At 44.8% G+C, this 18,604-nt stretch overlaps 1 protein-coding gene across 1 annotated transcript in view; it reads left to right on the top strand.

Annotated features, from left to right (window-relative positions):
* Positions 1-18,604, top strand: part of Flt1 (fms related receptor tyrosine kinase 1) — a 158,026-nt gene that overhangs the window by 57,134 nt on the left and 82,288 nt on the right. The window contains exon 11 of the mRNA XM_005083180.4: positions 12,148-12,262. Within this exon, the coding sequence (XP_005083237.1) occupies positions 12,148-12,262 (115 nt within the window). The remainder of the gene's footprint in view (positions 1-12,147; positions 12,263-18,604) is intronic.

Below are 18,604 nucleotides of genomic sequence, written 5' to 3'. Positions count from 1 at the left end.
AGGAGCTTAATGAAAAAAAACAAAACAAAACAACAAACAAACAAACAAAAAACCTCCCTTTAAATCACATGTTCTTTCAAAAAGCCACAGAATATAACATCCCAGCTGATATGCATGGATCTTGTTCTTCTGTTGCTTATAAATTACAAATTAACTTGACCAGTGACTGAAGATTAATGACAAATGAATAGCATTTTAACGATGAAAGCTGGGTACTTATGTAAGTAATATTCTGCCACGTAGAATTGGCTCTGTGATTTTAACACAAATAATTACCAAGTTAAAAAAAAAAAAAGGTAGGGCTGGTGGCGCTCAATGCTAGAACACTTGCCTAGCCTAGTGTACATGAAACCCTAAATTCTACCTCAGTAACAGAGAGAGAGAGAGAGAGAGAGAGAGAGAGAGAGAGAGAGAGAGAGAGAGAGAGAGAGAGAGAGAGAGAGAGAGAGAATGTGTAGCCATCTCCACCATTGATGTCAACCCACATCTTCTCTGGGGTTAGCATGGACCATCTCTAGCAGCCACGGCCCAGCAGAGACATCACCTCTGTCAATCTGGCTCTAAAAATTTCCCTGCTTTATTTGTTGTTTTTCCCATGAGGCCACTCAGGGAGGGAAAGACAGCACTGAAGCCTTAGCTTGTGGAAGGCTGTGGGGAAAGAGTTATCTTTATGTCTTTCTTAACTGTACTGGTGGGTTTTCTAAGAAAAACTCAATTGATCTGTGATGGACCCTAAAAATCACTGTTTCTAAAACTCTTAAGTAGGTCACATATGGAGTCAAAACTAATTACACACTTTAGAAGACAAGTAGGAAAAAAATATTCCCTGCCACTCAACGACACTTTGACATCCCATTTCTGAAACACTGAAGAGGGGCTTGGGAGTGTACATCTAGAACAAGTTCACCGGTTCAGGACGAAGTGCTGTTGGCCCTTAGCGCCTGTGGGAGGAGGGGTGGCCTACAAAATCAGGGAAAGATGAGCCTCTAAGAAGGGCCATCCTAATTGCATCTCTCTATTGTTTATATTTGCACATCGGCAAGCAAAGCGAGCCCGCATCATTAGGGATGTGTCAGGGATAGCTCATCTCATTCTGGAGAATCGTGGTTTGGGCATTGGTAGGGTATGCAGAGTGAACAAGACACAAACAAAACAATTGTTGCTGGTAGTTAATTAGAAATGTCCTCAAGGACCCAATTGAGTCGACGGCTGGCAAGAATTCTATTATTTTTACGCTGTCACCATTTTAGGTCCTCTATTCTGCTTTCTTTCTTCAGGAGAGTTTTCATAATTAAATTGGAAGAGTCCGCATGCCCCGGGGGCAAAATGTAGGTCAGATGTCTGAGGGAAGTGGTCATTTAAGAAGGCTGCATCTTTGTAAATGTGATCACCTCCCTCCTATTTAATGTCTACCACACTCTACTTAAATCTGAAATCTTACACCCAAGTGTCTGATGTACACCCTTCGCCAAGTGTGTCTAGGCACACAGGCTTGAACCAGACATACTGAGGGGAATTTTAACTGCCCACAAACAAACCTTAGAGCCCAACTGAGGACTCAAGAAGACCACTTGCCCAGAGCACTTCAGCAGGACATGTGAGAGCAAACTAAGCCGAATAAGACTGGCTGTCTTATACAGGAAACTTTTATCACTAGCCAGGAGTGAATGTTCTCTTACTAATGAGACACTTCTTACGTTCTCTGGGATAATTGTGGGATGAGGAAGCACATACTGCCCAATGTGGTGTTCAGACAACAGCCCTTATTAATATTTCACACACAGTCCTGAGAAGAGAAGCCCTGCTTTATCTTCCAAACAAATGCGTCTTTCCACTTGCCCATGCTTTGTACAATTTCTCTTTTCCCACTGTTGATACTACTGCAGGGAACCCAACAAGTAATTGTTTCTAATGAATTAACTGTCTCCTGTAATTGCTATCAAACATTTCATTATGTGTTTTAAATTAAGCCAGAAGACTGTGTCCTAGGAAGTCCGTGCTGGATGGGTTTTCTTGTGGTCTTTTCAGTTGGGGTCGACATGGTTTCCCAGGATTCATGGTAGCAAAAGACAGTGAGTGACACACAATTTAAGAAAATGCCTCAAGAAGATGGGCCGAGCCTTTTGGCCTTATAGAGAAAGACTTTTAAGTATGGGGTGAGCATTTTCATTGTGATCTTATACAGATGACCCTTAGCTTGTGGATGATAGACTGGGCTGTAGATCTGTGCTTGGAAGAGAATGCTTTAGCTCTGTAACTGTTGACCTTGTGGTATTGTTTGTTGAAATATGGACTTTAGTGGGCAGTTTTAATATAACCCAGTGCCCCTTTGGCACACAAACAGAACCTGGTGAGTGGAGATGGGAGGCATGGAGGGGGTGGACTGTAGCCTCAGTGGTACCCGACAGCGCGCACCAACCCCGTCCCTGCTTCTTCACGCTCCCTTGGACGGTCCTTAAGCCAGTGGTCCGCTGAGGTGCAGCAGATCTCATAGGTTTGATTGGTGTGTCCCTTTGGCATCAAAACCTCCATCCATCTCTTTTATGTACATTCTCTCATCTGCCTAGCCATTCTCCATGGGAGTTACAGTTTCTCTTGTTTTGCCATAATGATCCTGAAGCTCAGAGTTTGTTTCCCAGGTATTTTCATATTGTAGAACGAAAGGAAAGGTGTGTGAACCAGTGTGAACAGAGGCTCTGAATGAAGCAAAGCTCAGGGGTGAACTCAGGGGAATAGTGAGACAGAGAGTTCAGGAATCTGTTTGTTGTCTACTTTTCCCTCGTGACCATGACCCTCCGTGACTTTACTGTTCACGGTGAATGTTCTGGACTAGGATTCAGCAAGCACTCAGCCCCCCCACCCACCCACCCAGGCCATGCCCTTGTTTCCACTTCATCATTATTTCCAACCCAGGACTGCGTCGGGTTCCCCTGGTCCATGTTTATTATCAGGCTGAAAAAAATGGGTCAGTGGTGGTGGCTAATGGCTAGCTAGTATGGTGGGCCATGGGAAAGATGGAAGCTGGGCCCTGAACATGATGAGGCAGTCGGGTCAGATGGAAACAGTCTTGAGGCAGGTGTGACTGAGGTCTAGTTAGAGAGGGCATACCTGAAAATTGATTTGTGTGGCTCCAAGAAAAGAAATAAAAGGCACCATAGGAAAGGCAAGCTTTACTAGAACCTGACAGTGTGGGAGTGGAGTCGTCAACCACTCGACTTCACTCCCCTGGCCAGTACCCGGGAAGGTCTGCTATCCCTTGGCCATCAGCCTCCCTTGTCACTTCCCACAGATGGCCTTTTACAGACTAACTACTAGTGCTCATATCTAGCATGTGACATAGGCACTGAAAGCCTGAAAAGGCCTTCCATGTGTGAGAACCAAGACTGTGAGATTGCATGGGTGATACCGCTCCCTTTTCCTGGCCCCATCACTGGGAGTGAAGCCAAATAGTCACCTGCCGCTGCCTTCTTGATGATGTATGTGCCTTTTGGAGTGAGGAAAAGCCCTGGCCAAAGAGAACGAGTTAGAGTTGATTGCCAGCTACATCACCAACAATAGGTGCTAAAAAACTCTAGGCTTAGAATAACGTTTTAATTTTCTTTATAGATAACAGTAATTAAGCCCTTACCAAGAAGGTGTGGCAAACTTAATGTGTCGTTTACTCGTATTATCTCATCTAATTACCACATTACTTCCAAGGGACAGAGATTTTATCATCACCAGTTTTCAACTCAGGCCCAGGGTTCAAGGAGCATGTTGGGAAACAGTCTTGGTGGCTGTGCCAAAAAAAAAAAAAAAAAAAGAAAAAGAAAGATGCCAATGAGTAACACCCATTACGTCAGGACCAGGCAGTTGAAAGCAGTTTGCATGTGGATTCCAGCATGGGTTTCTCTAAATTAAAATGACAACCACCAAATGAGTAGTTTTGGTCAAAAGCTGGTCTTCTTTAGGAAGCCAGCGTTATGACATCAAGAGACCATTGTACGAAGGTTAGGATGCGGAAAGGCCGTGTAGCCTACAGTTTAAGGACATAAACTCTGCAACCTAAGATCTGGCTCTGCCACCCACTGCTGTCTCCCAGCCATGGGATCCTATATCTGAGTTTGGGTTTCCTCACTGTGCCGTGGAGTTGGCACCAACATGGAGAGGTTAAGGAGGATTAAGATGAACGATGTATACGACGCACTCAGCCCTGTGGCTAGCATATTGCATATGCTGAACTTCTTTGGTGGAAGTTGCCTAGATCGTTAGGGTACCCTTTAGGCAGCTCTGGGGTGGCTCACTGCCAAACCACACCCGATGAGCGCCTGTACCTACTGATCATCAACCACCTCACAAGACGATCCCTGCCGTTTGGCAAATGTTCTCCAAAGAACTGCTTTTTGTCTTTGAACAAGTCTCAGACAGCTTACTCCAAAGAAATGGGACCAGAAATGACATGTCGCCTCAGTTATTTAGGTTAGAGGGTTACAACAGCTGTGTCTGCGGTAGCCAGTTCTTCCTCAGCTACGAAATCCTCGATGACTCCAGTCCTGGGTAGCCCTCAGAAGCTTTCTCTCTCAGCGCTTGGCATTTTTTGCTTTCATGTTCTCTAATGTATTCTGCTATTTTTCCATAAATGTGACTTGTCTCTTTGATAGACACAGCCACCCTTCAATAAAAGCAGGAAGCAAAAGCCATGTGCTTCTTCCAAGAGACATGGAAGGGGAGTGTGCATGAATTAAAATGGTGCCCTGACTATGACCCAGCAAGCTGGAGAAGAGCACCAGTGGTCCATCTCCTGTTTTCCACTAGACCAGAAGCTGCCTCCTTCCCATGTCAGCATCCTTGTCTGCACGGAGACTGTCCAGGAGTGTCACTTTGTCAGGCACTGACTCTGCCGAGCTGATTTCATCCAGGTCCCTATCAGATCCTGTCGTCACTGATATTGTCACTGTGAGTGGACGGACACTGATGGTGTGACATGGTGATTAATTTAAGAGGTGGTTTGAGGTCATTTGATGGTCACTAGTGCCTCTCTTTTCAGCACATTTGAGGTCAGTGACCCATGGCAGTTGGGCACCACATCCAGATAGACTATCCTGTGGGGACTCAGTCTCCTCACTGGGCAGCTAGCTGAGCCCAGGTGGACGCTCTGAGCAGTCAGTTAGGAATGATTAGTAAGACAGCATCTACTCCTCCGTAGCTCTCAGTGCAACCAGACGACAAGGGATATGCCAGTCTGCTTCCTGTGTGCTGGCCCGTTGTCTAAATTAACTCATTCAGTAGCATTGTGATGCTTGCTGACATCAAAGGGATTGTCTTTCAGTTCTTTCCATTTGCTTTTAATACCTAAACTAGTGAGCCATGGTAGCATGGGGCTGACTCCTTGCAGCTCACAAGGCAAAGAACACATTCATTGCCATGGAACCAGAGGTGGTTCAGAGAGAGAGAGAGAGAGAGAGAGAGAGAGAGAGAGAGAGAGAGAGAGAGAGAGAGAGAGAGAGAGAGAGAGAGAGAAGGATCTGAGAAAAGGGACTTTTCCTGGGCTCTCTGGGGGCACAGCAGGTAGACTCCGCATCCTTGTCTCTGCCACAGTGAGGACCTCAGGGCTGGTCATCATAACATCGCTTAGTGTTGGCCAATGACAGAACACCAAGCAGAATTTGTTACTAGTGATTTTTGTCATCTGTGACCCAAAGACAAAATTTTTAAGTCATTTAAGAAAGCAAAAGGATCCACAGTGGATTTTTCTGTGACCTTCATTCCTGTAGTCAGACATCTGCTTCCCGGAGGGGTGGGGGGGGAATGAGCTAAAAAGCCACCCCACCTCCATCCCTACCTGAGCTAAGCCATGACTCCATGCCCTTCTGTATAGCAAGTAAGCTGTCTTCCTTTCTGCAAGAACAAACCACAATGACAGTCTGACATGTTCATCACTGAACGATTGAACTACCCTATTACGTGTCCTTCCTGAGTGTGTTAAAGGATATTATTGGTAACCACGCCTAACATTTCCTTAAAGATCCCTTTATTAAAGTCACCCTTCCTCAGCTGGCCAAACAGTCCTTCACTGAGAGGAAAACTGAATGAACAAAATAGATGTTTTTACGGAGGTTCCTATCTGGGTGTAACACTTTTGGCCTCTGGGTCTACCCATGTGTTAGACTAAGGAGCCCTGATCTTGGTATATACTCTAGAAGATCCTGGGAGTGTGAGAAGGTGCAGAGGCCAGCATTAGGGGTAGGAGGAGAGGCTTGAGGACAGGCCTGAGTGTGAATGGACCACGGGGCCTCTAGAGCAGGAAGCCAGCCAAGCCAAGGCACTCACGGAAAAGCTCTTATCTAACAGGGGTGGCCCAGGGCTCTGGATCCCCTCCACCATTGTCCAAGGAGCTGACCCAACGCTTACCTACAGTCCCCAAAACTCTTCACTGCCCCACCCCCTCATTGAGACAAGAAGTAATTTTCAGTATGGCCTCTAAGGCGTCACAAGGTCTCTCAATAAAGTCACTCCTCCAGAGTCCCCTTGGCCTGACCCCATGACCACCCTGAAGGCGCAGCTCTCTTCCTGAGCAGAGGGAGCAGGAACCATTTTGTCTAAACACACCTTCCAGCCCACGCCTCTTCTGTCAGCATCCTCTCCCCAGATCGTTTCATTTGTTTTGAGAGAACCTGAGGAGGGGGGAAGAGCGCTGGCAGAGTCTATCAATCTGTCGCTGTGACGTGCTATCACCAGTGTTTTGACACAACACCCACAGTAGCAGTGAGATGTTTACATCAGGCCCTCCTGCAGGCCGGAGGCCATGATGGCAACCTCAACCAGCCTGACCCTGGGTGTGTCTTCTGGCCCAACTCCAAGCAGTTTTTCTTTTCCTCCCTGGTTTTTGTTTTGTTTTAAAGACATTTTGCAGCTTCAGTTTTCTCTTTGTTGTTCTACTGCCCTTTATGTTCCGTAACTTGTGGTGATTTGGCTTTTTACAGAGTATAGCCATGGTTAGCACGAGCAATGAAATCTCATTGAAATTAAACAAATCAGCTCAGCCTATGCCCATCCTCATAGTCCAGTCTCCGGAACAGAATCAAAGGAATGGAGAACATTTGATTTGTGGCTTTGCAGAACTTTCTAGAGTCTTGATGTTTTTTCTTCCTTGATTAAATTTTAAATATATATTTAATATACTGGGGCAATAATTCAGGCTTAATGTAGGCATTTGGTAGGTGTTGAGGTACTCAGCGCAGTACTGCCCCCTCTGTTCCTGCCATAGGGGTGCCCTCTAAAGTCCTGGAGTCCTATTAAAACAGGTGAACTTCGGTCAGCCTCACTCAGTCCTGAGCCTGGCTCCCATCTTCTCGAATGAAAAGACCACTTCATCAGTGCCTAAGCCCACGCAGCACCCCGCTTCTGGTTCCACCAGAGGCACCACTCCACCCTCCAAAGAAAGGGAGGAATAGACCCAAGTTTGAGATGGGAGAAGACAGGAGGCCTGAGGAAATCTGAAACTCGAAATTGTTCAAAACCAGCGTGAGAGGCAATGCACAGGTCCTCCAGGGTGCACGCTCTACCTACGGTATCCTTGTTGGTCACGGGAATGCAGCAGCACACGTATACCCCATACTTGCTAGAGTCGTGAGGATGGCCTTGACTTCAGGAGCTGTAGAATTTGTCAACTCGGTGAGCAATATATAAGATGAAATTACACACTGACTGAGATGAGAGATGTTAATTAAAACCTGAAAAGAAGCGGACCGTGTTGGGAGCAGGGAACTTCAGAAAGGCAAAACTCCCCAATGGCATAATGGTATTGATAAAGAGCAGAAGGCATTCTTGTTATACACAAAGAAGCATTGGGGGGCTGAGAAGATGGCTCAGCAGGTAAAGGCGCTTGCCACACAGGCCTAACCACCCAAGTTCAATTCCCAGAAGCCATGTAAAAGTGGAAGGAAAGGACGGGCTCCATGGAGTTGTCCCCCGACCTCCACATGTTCTGTGGCCTGTGCACCCGTGCACATGCAAACATGCAATAAGAGATAAGTAGAGAAGAAATTGATAAATAAATAAACTTAATTTCTTGAAAGAGCCATAGAGTACGGTGACTCCCTGGTACATGATGAGAGTCTGTGGGGGGTTACAGTACACGAGGCGAAAGGGTTGAGTGTGATTTTCGGAAATGCGCCAGAAGGGAAAACAGGCTCTGCTGGCGGCAGCACGGTCAGGGTGGGCGCTTTGGCTTGCATCACTCTTCTTTGTGAGCCCAACCTGCCTCCTGTCTTGGGTCATAAGAGAGCCAGGAGGGAAGAGTGCAAAGCCATCCCCACAAAGAAAGCACTGTGAAACACGGAGGTCTTTGTCGTCTGCAGCAAGGGCAACAGTCCCCACTGTGCGTGGAGAGAAGAACGGTGGAACTAGAAACTCTGAGCAGTCCCGCTTGGAGTTAGACAGACTGGCTAGTGGGGCCCAGCTCCGTATGTCAGTACCTAATTGGCTGACTTCTTTTAATTTATTTATACTGCTCTCTGATCCTAACAAAGTTGTCCAGCCAGCCCCAGAGCAGTGGACGGAGATGGCACGAACCCACCCTCTCCCCCCAGAATTATTTCCCTTTCGTTGGTTATAAATACCACTGCCTGGTTGTGGCTGACACGCCGTATGGCCCGTAAGGCCGTATGCAAGCGGAGGCTGGAGTCCTGATGCTCAGTAGGAAAGGACAAGGGCTTGGAGTGCTGCAGAGGACACAGCAGAGCCGGTGACAGTGGCCTTGTCCAGAGTAGTGCCTGGGAGCGTTCTTATCTCTCTCTGGCAGGAGCTGCCGTGGGCTTCCTGTGGGAAACCAGGGGCAAGCTCCGCTTTCCTCTTGTTGTTCGCCTTCCGCCTCCCTCAAGACTGTTCCCAGCACCGTGGTTATCTTTGTGTCTTCAAACATGGCACAATCTACTTCCTCAAGAGCTTGACGTATTCTTAAGACTTGGGCAAGCACCCCTCCCCCCAAGTCTCTTTTCAAGTGGGGTTATAGAGGCAGGTCCTCATTGACATTCTATTTTTATGGTTCAATGACAAAGAGTGAAAAATAATAGCCCCTAAATTAGAAAAAAAAGCCACAGAACCTGTCCTTTTCATTGGAAGGACCTGGCAAGCAAGTGAAGTCTACAGTTTCCACAGTAGGGCTTGAGTCTTGGTGAATGTCCTCCGATCAAGGATAGCAGTGGGGGAAGGGGTTTGGAGGCCAGTGGCCCCAAACGAGCCCCGAGCCCCTTGGGAAATGACCAGGCTTGCTTTACTCAAACATATTTCTTTGCATTTCCTGAAGATGAAGTGTAAGAAGTTTTAAGACTTTGGAAAAAGCCTCCCCTCGTTCTTTTCAGCACTTTGAGAGGCAAAAAAAGGTGCCCGAAGCCTTCTCTTCCAGTCAGTGGAGAACCTGAGTGAGTGTGCATGTGGGTGTGTGACCCAGTGTGCAGGAGTGCATGCACAGATTGCACGAGCTCCCGTAGGCACTGAGGGCGCGGTAAGGGTGCGCAGTCACTAACAGTTCAGATACCAGTCCTGAAGCCTAAAACTCAGAATGTTGATCACCCAAACAAGAGGAAAGTGACATTTACATAATCATCTTTGAACCCGATTGTTAAAAGATTTTCGCCAGGCGCTGGTGGTGCACACCATTAATCCCAGCACTCGGGAGGCAGAGGCAGGTGGATCTCTGTGAGTTCGAGGCCAGCCTGGTCTACTGAGTGAGTTCCAGGAAAGGCTCCAAAGCTACAGAGAAACCCTGTCTCAAAATAAAAATAAAAAAAAAGAGTTCTAATAGAATGAGAAAATGTGTATTTTCTCCTTGGTTCTGTTTCATTATACTAATCAATAAGAGCAAAAATGTTCACTTCTGTTACTTGACGATTACAAAACCAGTTAGCAGAAACCTCAGAAGTGCCCCAAGGAAGGATCAGCCCTTGTTCTTTTTTATTTTAAATCTTCTCATTTAACTATAAGGCAGTTTTGGTGGTGGTGGTGGGAACTGAGCTTAGAAATTTGGAGAGCTTTGACATATGGACCAGATACAGGCATTCGATTATTGAATCTAGTTATCAAAGTGGCATTGTGGCTGTAATAAAAAATGTGCATATTATTTAGCATGTATGTCTGTCTTTGAAAACTGGGCAGTAGGGGACAAGGGCACAGCTCAGTGGTAGAACACTCAGGTTGCCTGAGGCCAGGGTTCCATCCTTAGGAACACGCATGCACACACACACACACACACACACACACACACTCCACATAACCAAGTCTTCATGTTGGGCTAGGCTAGGGACTCAGAGGCTGGGGACTTAGAAGCAGGAGAGTACAAAACAAGAGACTATTATGGGTCATACACTGGAAGTGGCAAGCCTAAACCAGCAGATACTAACCTTCTCAACTTCCCAGCTCAAGGCCCCCGAAGGCTCCCCTGCCCTCTCCAGTCTGTCTCCTCTCCAGCCTGTCTCTCTCACTTGCTCTATATTCTTTTTTATAATTAATTAATTTATTTTATGTGCATTGGTATTTTACTATGGGTGTTGGGTCCTCTGGCACTGGCGTCACAGACAGTTGTGAGCTGCCATGGGTGTGCTGGGAATTGAACCCGGGTCCTTTGGAAGAGCAGTCAGTGCTCTTAACCACTGAGCCATCTCTCCTGCCCCTACTGCCCTACTTTTATTTCAGTAAGTCATCACTGCTCTGGGTTACTTAGGACCTGACATTCACTCCCTCTGGAGCCGGATTTAGAACTCTTCCTCCATTTGAGAGCCTCCAGGTTCTTTTACCTGAGTCTTGCTCAAATTGCGGCCAACAAGTTTTCTATTCCCCAAAAGTTCTAGACCAGCTGGTGAGAGCTCCACATGGTGATATATTATTTACGATTTATTAAAGCTTGCCTCAAGCTTTAGAGATCAAGCAGAGGTGGCACACACCTTTAGTCCCAGGACTCAGGGTTAAGAGGCAGATGATAGCTGTTAGTTCAAGGTCACCATGGCCTATACAAGAGTGAAGAGTAACAGAGCTCATGCCTTTGATCCCAGCACCTGGGATCACACTCCCTTAATCCCCAGCATTAGGGAGGTATACCAGACAGGAGCAAGACCTCAGAGCTGGTAGGCAGTCTCAGCATTCTGCAGCCGCACTGAGGAGAACATAGCAGTCTAAGGTTTGGTGGAGCCAGGATCGCCTTTCAGTCTGTGGTACAGGGAAGAGCTAGGGCCCAGGGCTCTGCTTTTCTGATCTTCATCTTGAAGCTTTAATAAATTATAAATAGTATATCACCACAGTACAAGGCAATGAAATGCTTGCAAAGCTCCTCGCCACCACCACCACACACACACACCTGCACTAAAGAAATGACTCAACAGTTGAGAGCACTGGCTGCTCTTGCAGAGGACCTGGGTTCAATTCCTAATACCCATAACCTCCACAACTCCAGGTCCAGGGATCTGATGCCCTCTTCTGGCCTCCATAGGCATAGGCATAGGCATACACATGTTGCACAGACACAAGTAGGCAAAACACCCATGCACATAAACTAAAAAGAAATGCATCCTATTTTAAAAATTAAAAGAGTTTGTAGACTTTAAAAGTCAACACTGTTACCACTTTCCTTTGATAATTAAACACTTGAAGCCCAAGGAGTTAAGGCCTTTCTGTGCTAACACCAAAGTTGGAGATAAATTTATTAAAGTAAATAAATGACGCCAAGATGTTTGTTTTCATGGACATTTACTTAGCTTGGGGTTGAAATAAAGATTGTCTACCTAACTAAATATTATGACTTAAAGTCACCCTGCATAGATGTGAAATGCCCTTATTTTCTCAAGGTTTCCATTCATTAATATAACACACGCCACCACCACCATTATCACCACCACCCACACATTCTAGGAGCTAACTAACTAAAATCCAGTCATTAAATGTCCTACCTTATGTGTTTTCTTTAACATTGAAATCAGGAGAAACGTTTGATAGCATGCTGTTGGAATGTCTCCCTACTTGGTAGATACAGTTGCTGTTTTTAGTTCCTAAATATGAGGAGACAGCCTAAGACAGAGTTTGTGGTTTTCTCCCCGAGGACTGTCTCCACCGTCTCCATCTCCCTGCTCTGTGCTAAGGCAGCATTGTGACATTGTGATGGCTTCCTATTTTCTATAGGTATGACTTCTGTTCCAAGAGTGAAGACTCCTCCATCCTGGATTCTGACAGCAATGTAGGAAACAGAATTGAGAGCATCACTCAGCGCATGATGGTCATAGAAGGAACCAACAAGGTACCATTTGTAGGAAACAGGTGTTGGGATAGTCTTAAAACATGCCCTCAAGCTCCTGCGCCTAGGGTAAAATGCAGAGAGAAAGAGAACCTCTTAGGTATGTCTTCATGAAGCCACACATTAAAGTTTGAGTTGCTATACTTCCCTGACTGAATTCTTCAGACTCCTGGTCCTCCTCTTTTTTCCTGTTCCCCCACGCATATATGTCTGTCTATCTGTCTGTCTGTCTGTCTGTCTGTGTGTGTGTGTGTGAGAGAGAGAGAGAGACAGAGACAGAGACAGAGAGAGACAGAGACAGAGAGATGTGTGTGTAGTACCCTAAGAGCCCAGAAGAAGGTGTCAGACTTCCCTGAAGCGAGAGGTACAGATGGTTGTAAGTGTCCTCTCTCATTCTCCCATGTGGGTGCTGGGAATGAGAACTGAACTTGGGTCCCTTGCATGAGCAATACGTGTCCTTAAGCACTGAGCTATTCCTCCAGCCTGGAGAACTCATTCTTAATGAACACCAAGACGGTGCATATCAGTGGCTCCCCATCCCAACAACACATGCAAGCCTCTACAAATTGCCATTACAGTCACATTATTGGGGTGGGACCTGGAGTCCACACAAGTTCTGGGATTAATGTAGGTGATTCTAGCCTATAACCGTGCCTAGGTTCTGCTGATTTACAGAAAGTAGGATCCTAGTAAATAAAAACTAGGATAAGGTTTCAACCCAAAGTTGAATATTTCTGTCTTACAAAATATCATCTGTCCTTCTGTCCCTGCCAGGTGCAGTCTAGGCTGGGCATGCAAACACACACCATCTGCGTATTTTCCCCTTCCACTCCTGCACCATTCACGTTCCGTGTTCCTCTCTGAGGGTAGGAATGTGCTGGAACCCTGGGAGTCGGGAAAGCCCCATGGGCTGCAAATCAAGAACTTTTCCCCTTGAAGTAGTGAAGGGTATGCTTAGAAACCAGCTGTTGTTGGGCATGGGATTAGCAATATTTTTTAAAAAGCAAACCAAATAACCCCTTGCCAGCATCTGTTTATACATGCTCGTCTTGATCCGAAGTAGAACTTGTCTCTATAAATCCCTGCCTGTTCAAGTAGGGTTGTACCTAAAATAACCATCTACTCTGCTGTGTCCTTAAGTTAGAGGATGGAAAGCACGTACACCATTCCCTATGTAGGATACTTCTTTTCTCTTTTTAAAGACTTAATTGTTTTTTACTTTATGTATATTCCAGTTTTGCCTGCACATGTGTATGTACACCACATGCATGCAGTGCCTGTGGAGGCCAGAGGAGGGCACTGGATTCCCAGAAACTGGAGTTACCAATGGTTGTGAGCCACTGTGTAGGTTCTAGGAACCAAACTTGAGTCCTCTTTCAGACAGGGTCTTACTGTAGCCCTAGCTGGCCTGAAATAAATTCACAGAGATCCACCTATCTCTGCCTCCTGAGTGCTGAGATTAACAGCATACATGCACCACCACAGCTGGCTAATGGGGGATGTCCCTCTGTATATATGTTTCTCTTATTGGTTGATGAATAAAAAACTGTCTGACTAATGAGGTAGGAAGATAGGCGGGACTAGGAGATGAGGAGAATTCTGGGAAAGGGAGGTAGAGAAAGCCTGCCAGAGAGAAATGACATGTAGCGACCAAAGGAGTAAGAGGTCCAAACCCTTCTCAGGTAAGATAAGACCACGTGGAAATACTTAGATTAATAGAAATGGGTTAATAATTAAGACAGAGCTAGCCAATAAGAGCTAGCCAATAAGAAGCCCTAGCTTTCAGCCAACAGTTTAATAATATAGCATCTGTGTGCTCATTTGGGGCTGAAGTGGAGGGACCTGGTGAGACAAGAGAACTTTTATCAACAGCTGGCCCTGCATCTTTCATCATCTTTGAAGATGCTAATGTCAGCATCCTTTTTTGGCAAGCCATTTTGAACATGGACAACCCAAAGCCACACAGCATAAAGGGGTAAAGAAATTCAAACCAAAGTCTCTAGATTCCAAACTCTGCACTCCCATGGCCAACTAAGTCAAAAGAAAATAATTAAAGAGTCCATTGTTTGACAACATCAACAGTCACTTGCTAAGGATTTGGGGATGTTTTTAGGCACTGCAGTAGTTGGGGTGGTTTATAGCTTTTCCCCCTAGCACAGTAATCAGAAGCTAGGAAGTTCCATGGTGTCTAGCCATTGGTGAAAGATTTTAATAGACAAGTTAGATGAGGGGGAATTCAGCAAACTTGAACACTTGACTTGGGTAGATACTGTTCACTACCACTAGAGAGCAAGTTAGTACTGCCAGAAGGTCCTAGTGGATTCTCCAGATGATATCACTGGTGTCCATTCATTTTTGCTTCTTCCTGGCCACATAGATGGAATGTACTGTTAATCCTGGAAATTTACAAAGAGTATTTATGAGAGTGATTTCAGTGGAATTTCTATCTTGTTTTCTTACCACAAAAACATATAGTGAACAATAAAACTCAATAGGATAAAACTGGTTGAGTTTCCCTGATGGGTGTGAACTAATGGAGTTACCTGACTCCATGTATAAGACCTGCTAATAAAGAACATGGTGAGAGCAGAGGAAAATCTTGGCTGAGATTTTTCCACTCAGTCTGGAAATAAATGTATTGTCCTGTAACTGTGTAGCTGTGCAGATAAGAACTTCTATGCCTCTGTGCACAGTTGGCATTTGTACCACCTGGCCCATGTTCAGGAGGTGCAAGATTCTCCCCCTTCCATCTGTATGGCCAAAGGCAAAGATGCCCACATCCCCCAACTCCTCCAAAGAAATGGAGTTAGTGGTGTTTATCCTCCCTAGTTTCCTGTGGTAAAGATGAAATGACCTGAGGAGGGGGCCCTCGACACACAGGACCTTGACACGCCACACAGACTGCAGTGTAATCCCCCAAAAGGCTGCAGTCACAGATGATGAAGAGTATCTACCCAAGACTATTTGTATCATAAAACCTTTAACGTTCTTCATAAAGGAAGTGGAAAAAAGCATAGAGTCCTGATCCTTTGGGCAGTTGCTGATATAATTATGCTAGAAATAGATGATTTCATGTTCTGGATTTAGGAGAACTTACTGCTTTTAGTTTTAGCACTAATTACTATATGTTTGTGTGGTGGGGAGAAAAAGCTATCCTTCATTTGACAGTTAATAACATAGTTTTGCTATTTCTAAATTGCATGCTATGTTCTCACTCTTTTTTTGAGACAGGGTTTCTCTGTGTAACAGTCCTGGCTATCTTGGAACTCACTCTGTAGGCCAGGCTGGCCTTGAACTCAAATAGATTTGTCTGCCTCTGCCTCCAGAGTGCTGGGGTTAAAAGTGTGCACCACCATGCCCAGTATTGCATGCAATGTTCTTTATAATTTAGGCCTTTTTGTTTCTTTGGTACAGTTTGAAGTACACTAAAGTCCCACAAGATTGCTCATTCACAGTCACAGCATAACCTTGCCCAGCAATGCTCCTCTGTGGATTGTTGTGGGGGGGGGGAACTTTCACAGTAGGAGCCCTAGGGAGTTTCAGGGGTTTTTGGCTTTTTGTTGTTTAGGTCAGTGAAGGGCATAGAGGGAAATAAAATTCCAAAATTCCATTTCCTTGTTGGCAGGCTTTGGCCCACATTTGTAAGTGACTAAACGAGAGTGTTGAATTTTCACATTGTTCAAATGAACTGCCAGGTCTGAAAGTTTTGGGGTCTAAAATCAGAGGTGGACAGAACCCTGAACAGATTTTGTAAGACTGGAGAAATGGGGATAGCTTGACAGCAATAGCAACATTGCTATGGACTTGTGTAGGGGTACAGAAGGAAGTGTGTGAATATCTGAGACATCCATGACATAGACAGTCTTACTAACCCCAGAACTGTGGCTGTAGTCCAGTTCTCACACAGTCCCTGGTTCTGTTTTCCCATCATGTGGTTCTAGCGTGCCATTCTAGATTCATTTCAGCTCTTCCATAATGCATCTACTTCTAGTTCTCCCTAAAATGTTAAAAAGAGAGCTGTGTTAGAAACATCCATTCCATAAATTGATTTTTTAAAAAATCCTTGTTGTGGAATATTTGTTTATACTATGAAGATGTGTCTTTGCCAAGGAGCCTTCTGATTGGTTTAATAAAGAGCTGAATGGCCAATAGGCAGGAAGAGGTTAGGTGGGACTTCCTGGAACAGAGAGGACTCTGGGAAGAAGAAAGGCAGAGACTCGAGGAGATGCAGAACAAGCAGGATGTACAGGAGGAGAGGTAGTAGCCGTGAATCACATGGCAGAACATAGATTAATATAAATGGGTTATTTTAAGCTATAAGAACTATTTAGAGTCGGGCGGTGGTGGCACACACTTTTAATCTCAGCACTCGGGAGGCAGAGATAGGAGAATCTCTGCAAGTTTGAGGCTAGCCCAGTCTACAGAGTGAGTTCCAGGACAGCCAGAGCTACACAGAGAAACTCGTCTTGAAAAAAACAAACACAAAACAAAGCTATTTAGAAAGAATCTTAAGCTAAAAGCCGAGCTTTCATAATTAAAAAAGTCTAAGTGTCATTATTTGGGAGCTGGCTGGTGGGACAGAGAAAGACTCGTTGCAAAACCTTGTTCTAGAAAATAGGCTGATTGACACATTACCTCCATCCAGTATATTTCATGAGGCTCAAGCAACACTGTAATATTACTAAGGCTTTGCAAACCAGAAGGAAGGAATATGAAGAAATCCAAGCTTACAATCATTAATGGCAGGTTTTTGGTTGATTGGTTTTTTTTGTTGTTGTTGTTGTTTGTTAGTTTGTCTTTGGCCTTTTTTTTTTTTTTTTTTTTTTTTTGTCTTTTTCTTTTTTGAGAGAGGGTTTCCTCTATATATTCCTGGCTGTCCTGGAACTTGTTTTGTTGACCAGGCTGACCTGTAACTCAGAAATCCATCTGCCTGCCTCTGCCTCCCAAGTGGTGGGATTAAAGACGTGCACTACTATGTCTGACTTCTGATGACAGTTTTGTTGCGTGTCCCTGTCTAAGGCCACTGTGGGTTTTAAGTGTTATAACTTCTCTGACTGAGTCAAATGTGAATATCCTAATTAGAGTTTAGCCTAGTGCTTCTGCCTTCATTGCTGGCTTTCAGTTCTCTTCTGTTCTTTGTCATTTGTGGAGCATGAGAACTAATTATAGAATTAATGGGTCTTGAGATGTCCTTTCAGTGTGCCCTAGAAAATGCATGATTACAACTCTAAATATCTGTTACATCTCAAATCTTCGTCACTTTCTCTTCTAAAGTGTAAAGGGAATAATTTGGTGTTCTCTTCTGCTTTTTTCACTTTCCCCTTTGGTTGTGAGCCTTAACATCCATCAGGTTGGTCCCTTTAACACAAGGAACTCATGCATCCTTACTGTCCCATGAGAAGCTGTCTTCCAGTCCAACAAAAGGATGCTGAAGCCTCTATCTCTGAGCTGACCTGGCTTATAGTTGTTAAACATCTTTCATGGGGTTTATGTTGTTTTTGAGACAGGGTCTTAATATGTAGCCCTGGCTGGCCTGCCTCAATACATAGACCAGGCCTCCAATCCTCAGAGATCCACTTACCTCTGCCTCCTGTAACTGGGACTAAAGGTATGCACTACTACACCCAATCTATATCTCTGATATTATATGAAAAGATATTTAGTTTTATAACTTTAAGACATATTCTAGAAGCAAAGCAAGTTGTAGTAAAGTTAATCATAAGTTTTACATTTCACCTTGTGGCAAAAAGTTTTTCTCTGGTTAGAACCTTTTCATTCACTAATCATTTCAAATCATAGCACTTAAAAAAAAACATTTGAGTTTGTGTGAAATCTTATCCCAGAATGAAAGAGGCATTAGCTCATGTCACCAACTGCTGCTGATTAAATGGTATTTCAAGGAAAGTCCCTTTCAAATGGTAGACAGACCCTTATGGACAGGATGTGATGAGCTTGGATGATTAAGCGATCAGATTGAGAGTATAGGTTCTGGAGTTCTACATGCCAGGCCAGCCACTCTCCTCAGGCCTGTCTATGGTCTCTGGTGTCTTGGGGTTCTTCATTTAGCCTCCAGAAGCTTTGACTGTGTATTTGTTTAAAAGACTGATACCCCCATCTCATAGGGCTAAGATTCAATGAGGTAATGCTGTCCAGTACAAATCATTGACAACATGAAGGTCCCACCACAAAGAAATAATAAACACTCCCACCAACACAATTTCTACTTGAACAGAAACCATGGTGAGGTTCAATTCTGGAGGATGCCTGCCTGTGGATATGGTGTCTTGTTTTGGAAGACATCATTCAGGCAAAGAAAAAAATTGAATTATATTCATTTCGCCATGA

This window comes from Mesocricetus auratus, unplaced genomic scaffold (assembly GCF_017639785.1).
Source record: "Mesocricetus auratus isolate SY011 unplaced genomic scaffold, BCM_Maur_2.0 Super-Scaffold_100008, whole genome shotgun sequence".
Lineage (NCBI taxonomy): Eukaryota > Metazoa > Chordata > Mammalia > Rodentia > Cricetidae > Mesocricetus > Mesocricetus auratus.
Note: the sequence above shows the minus strand (reverse complement) of the source record. Positions and strands in the feature narration are given on the sequence as shown.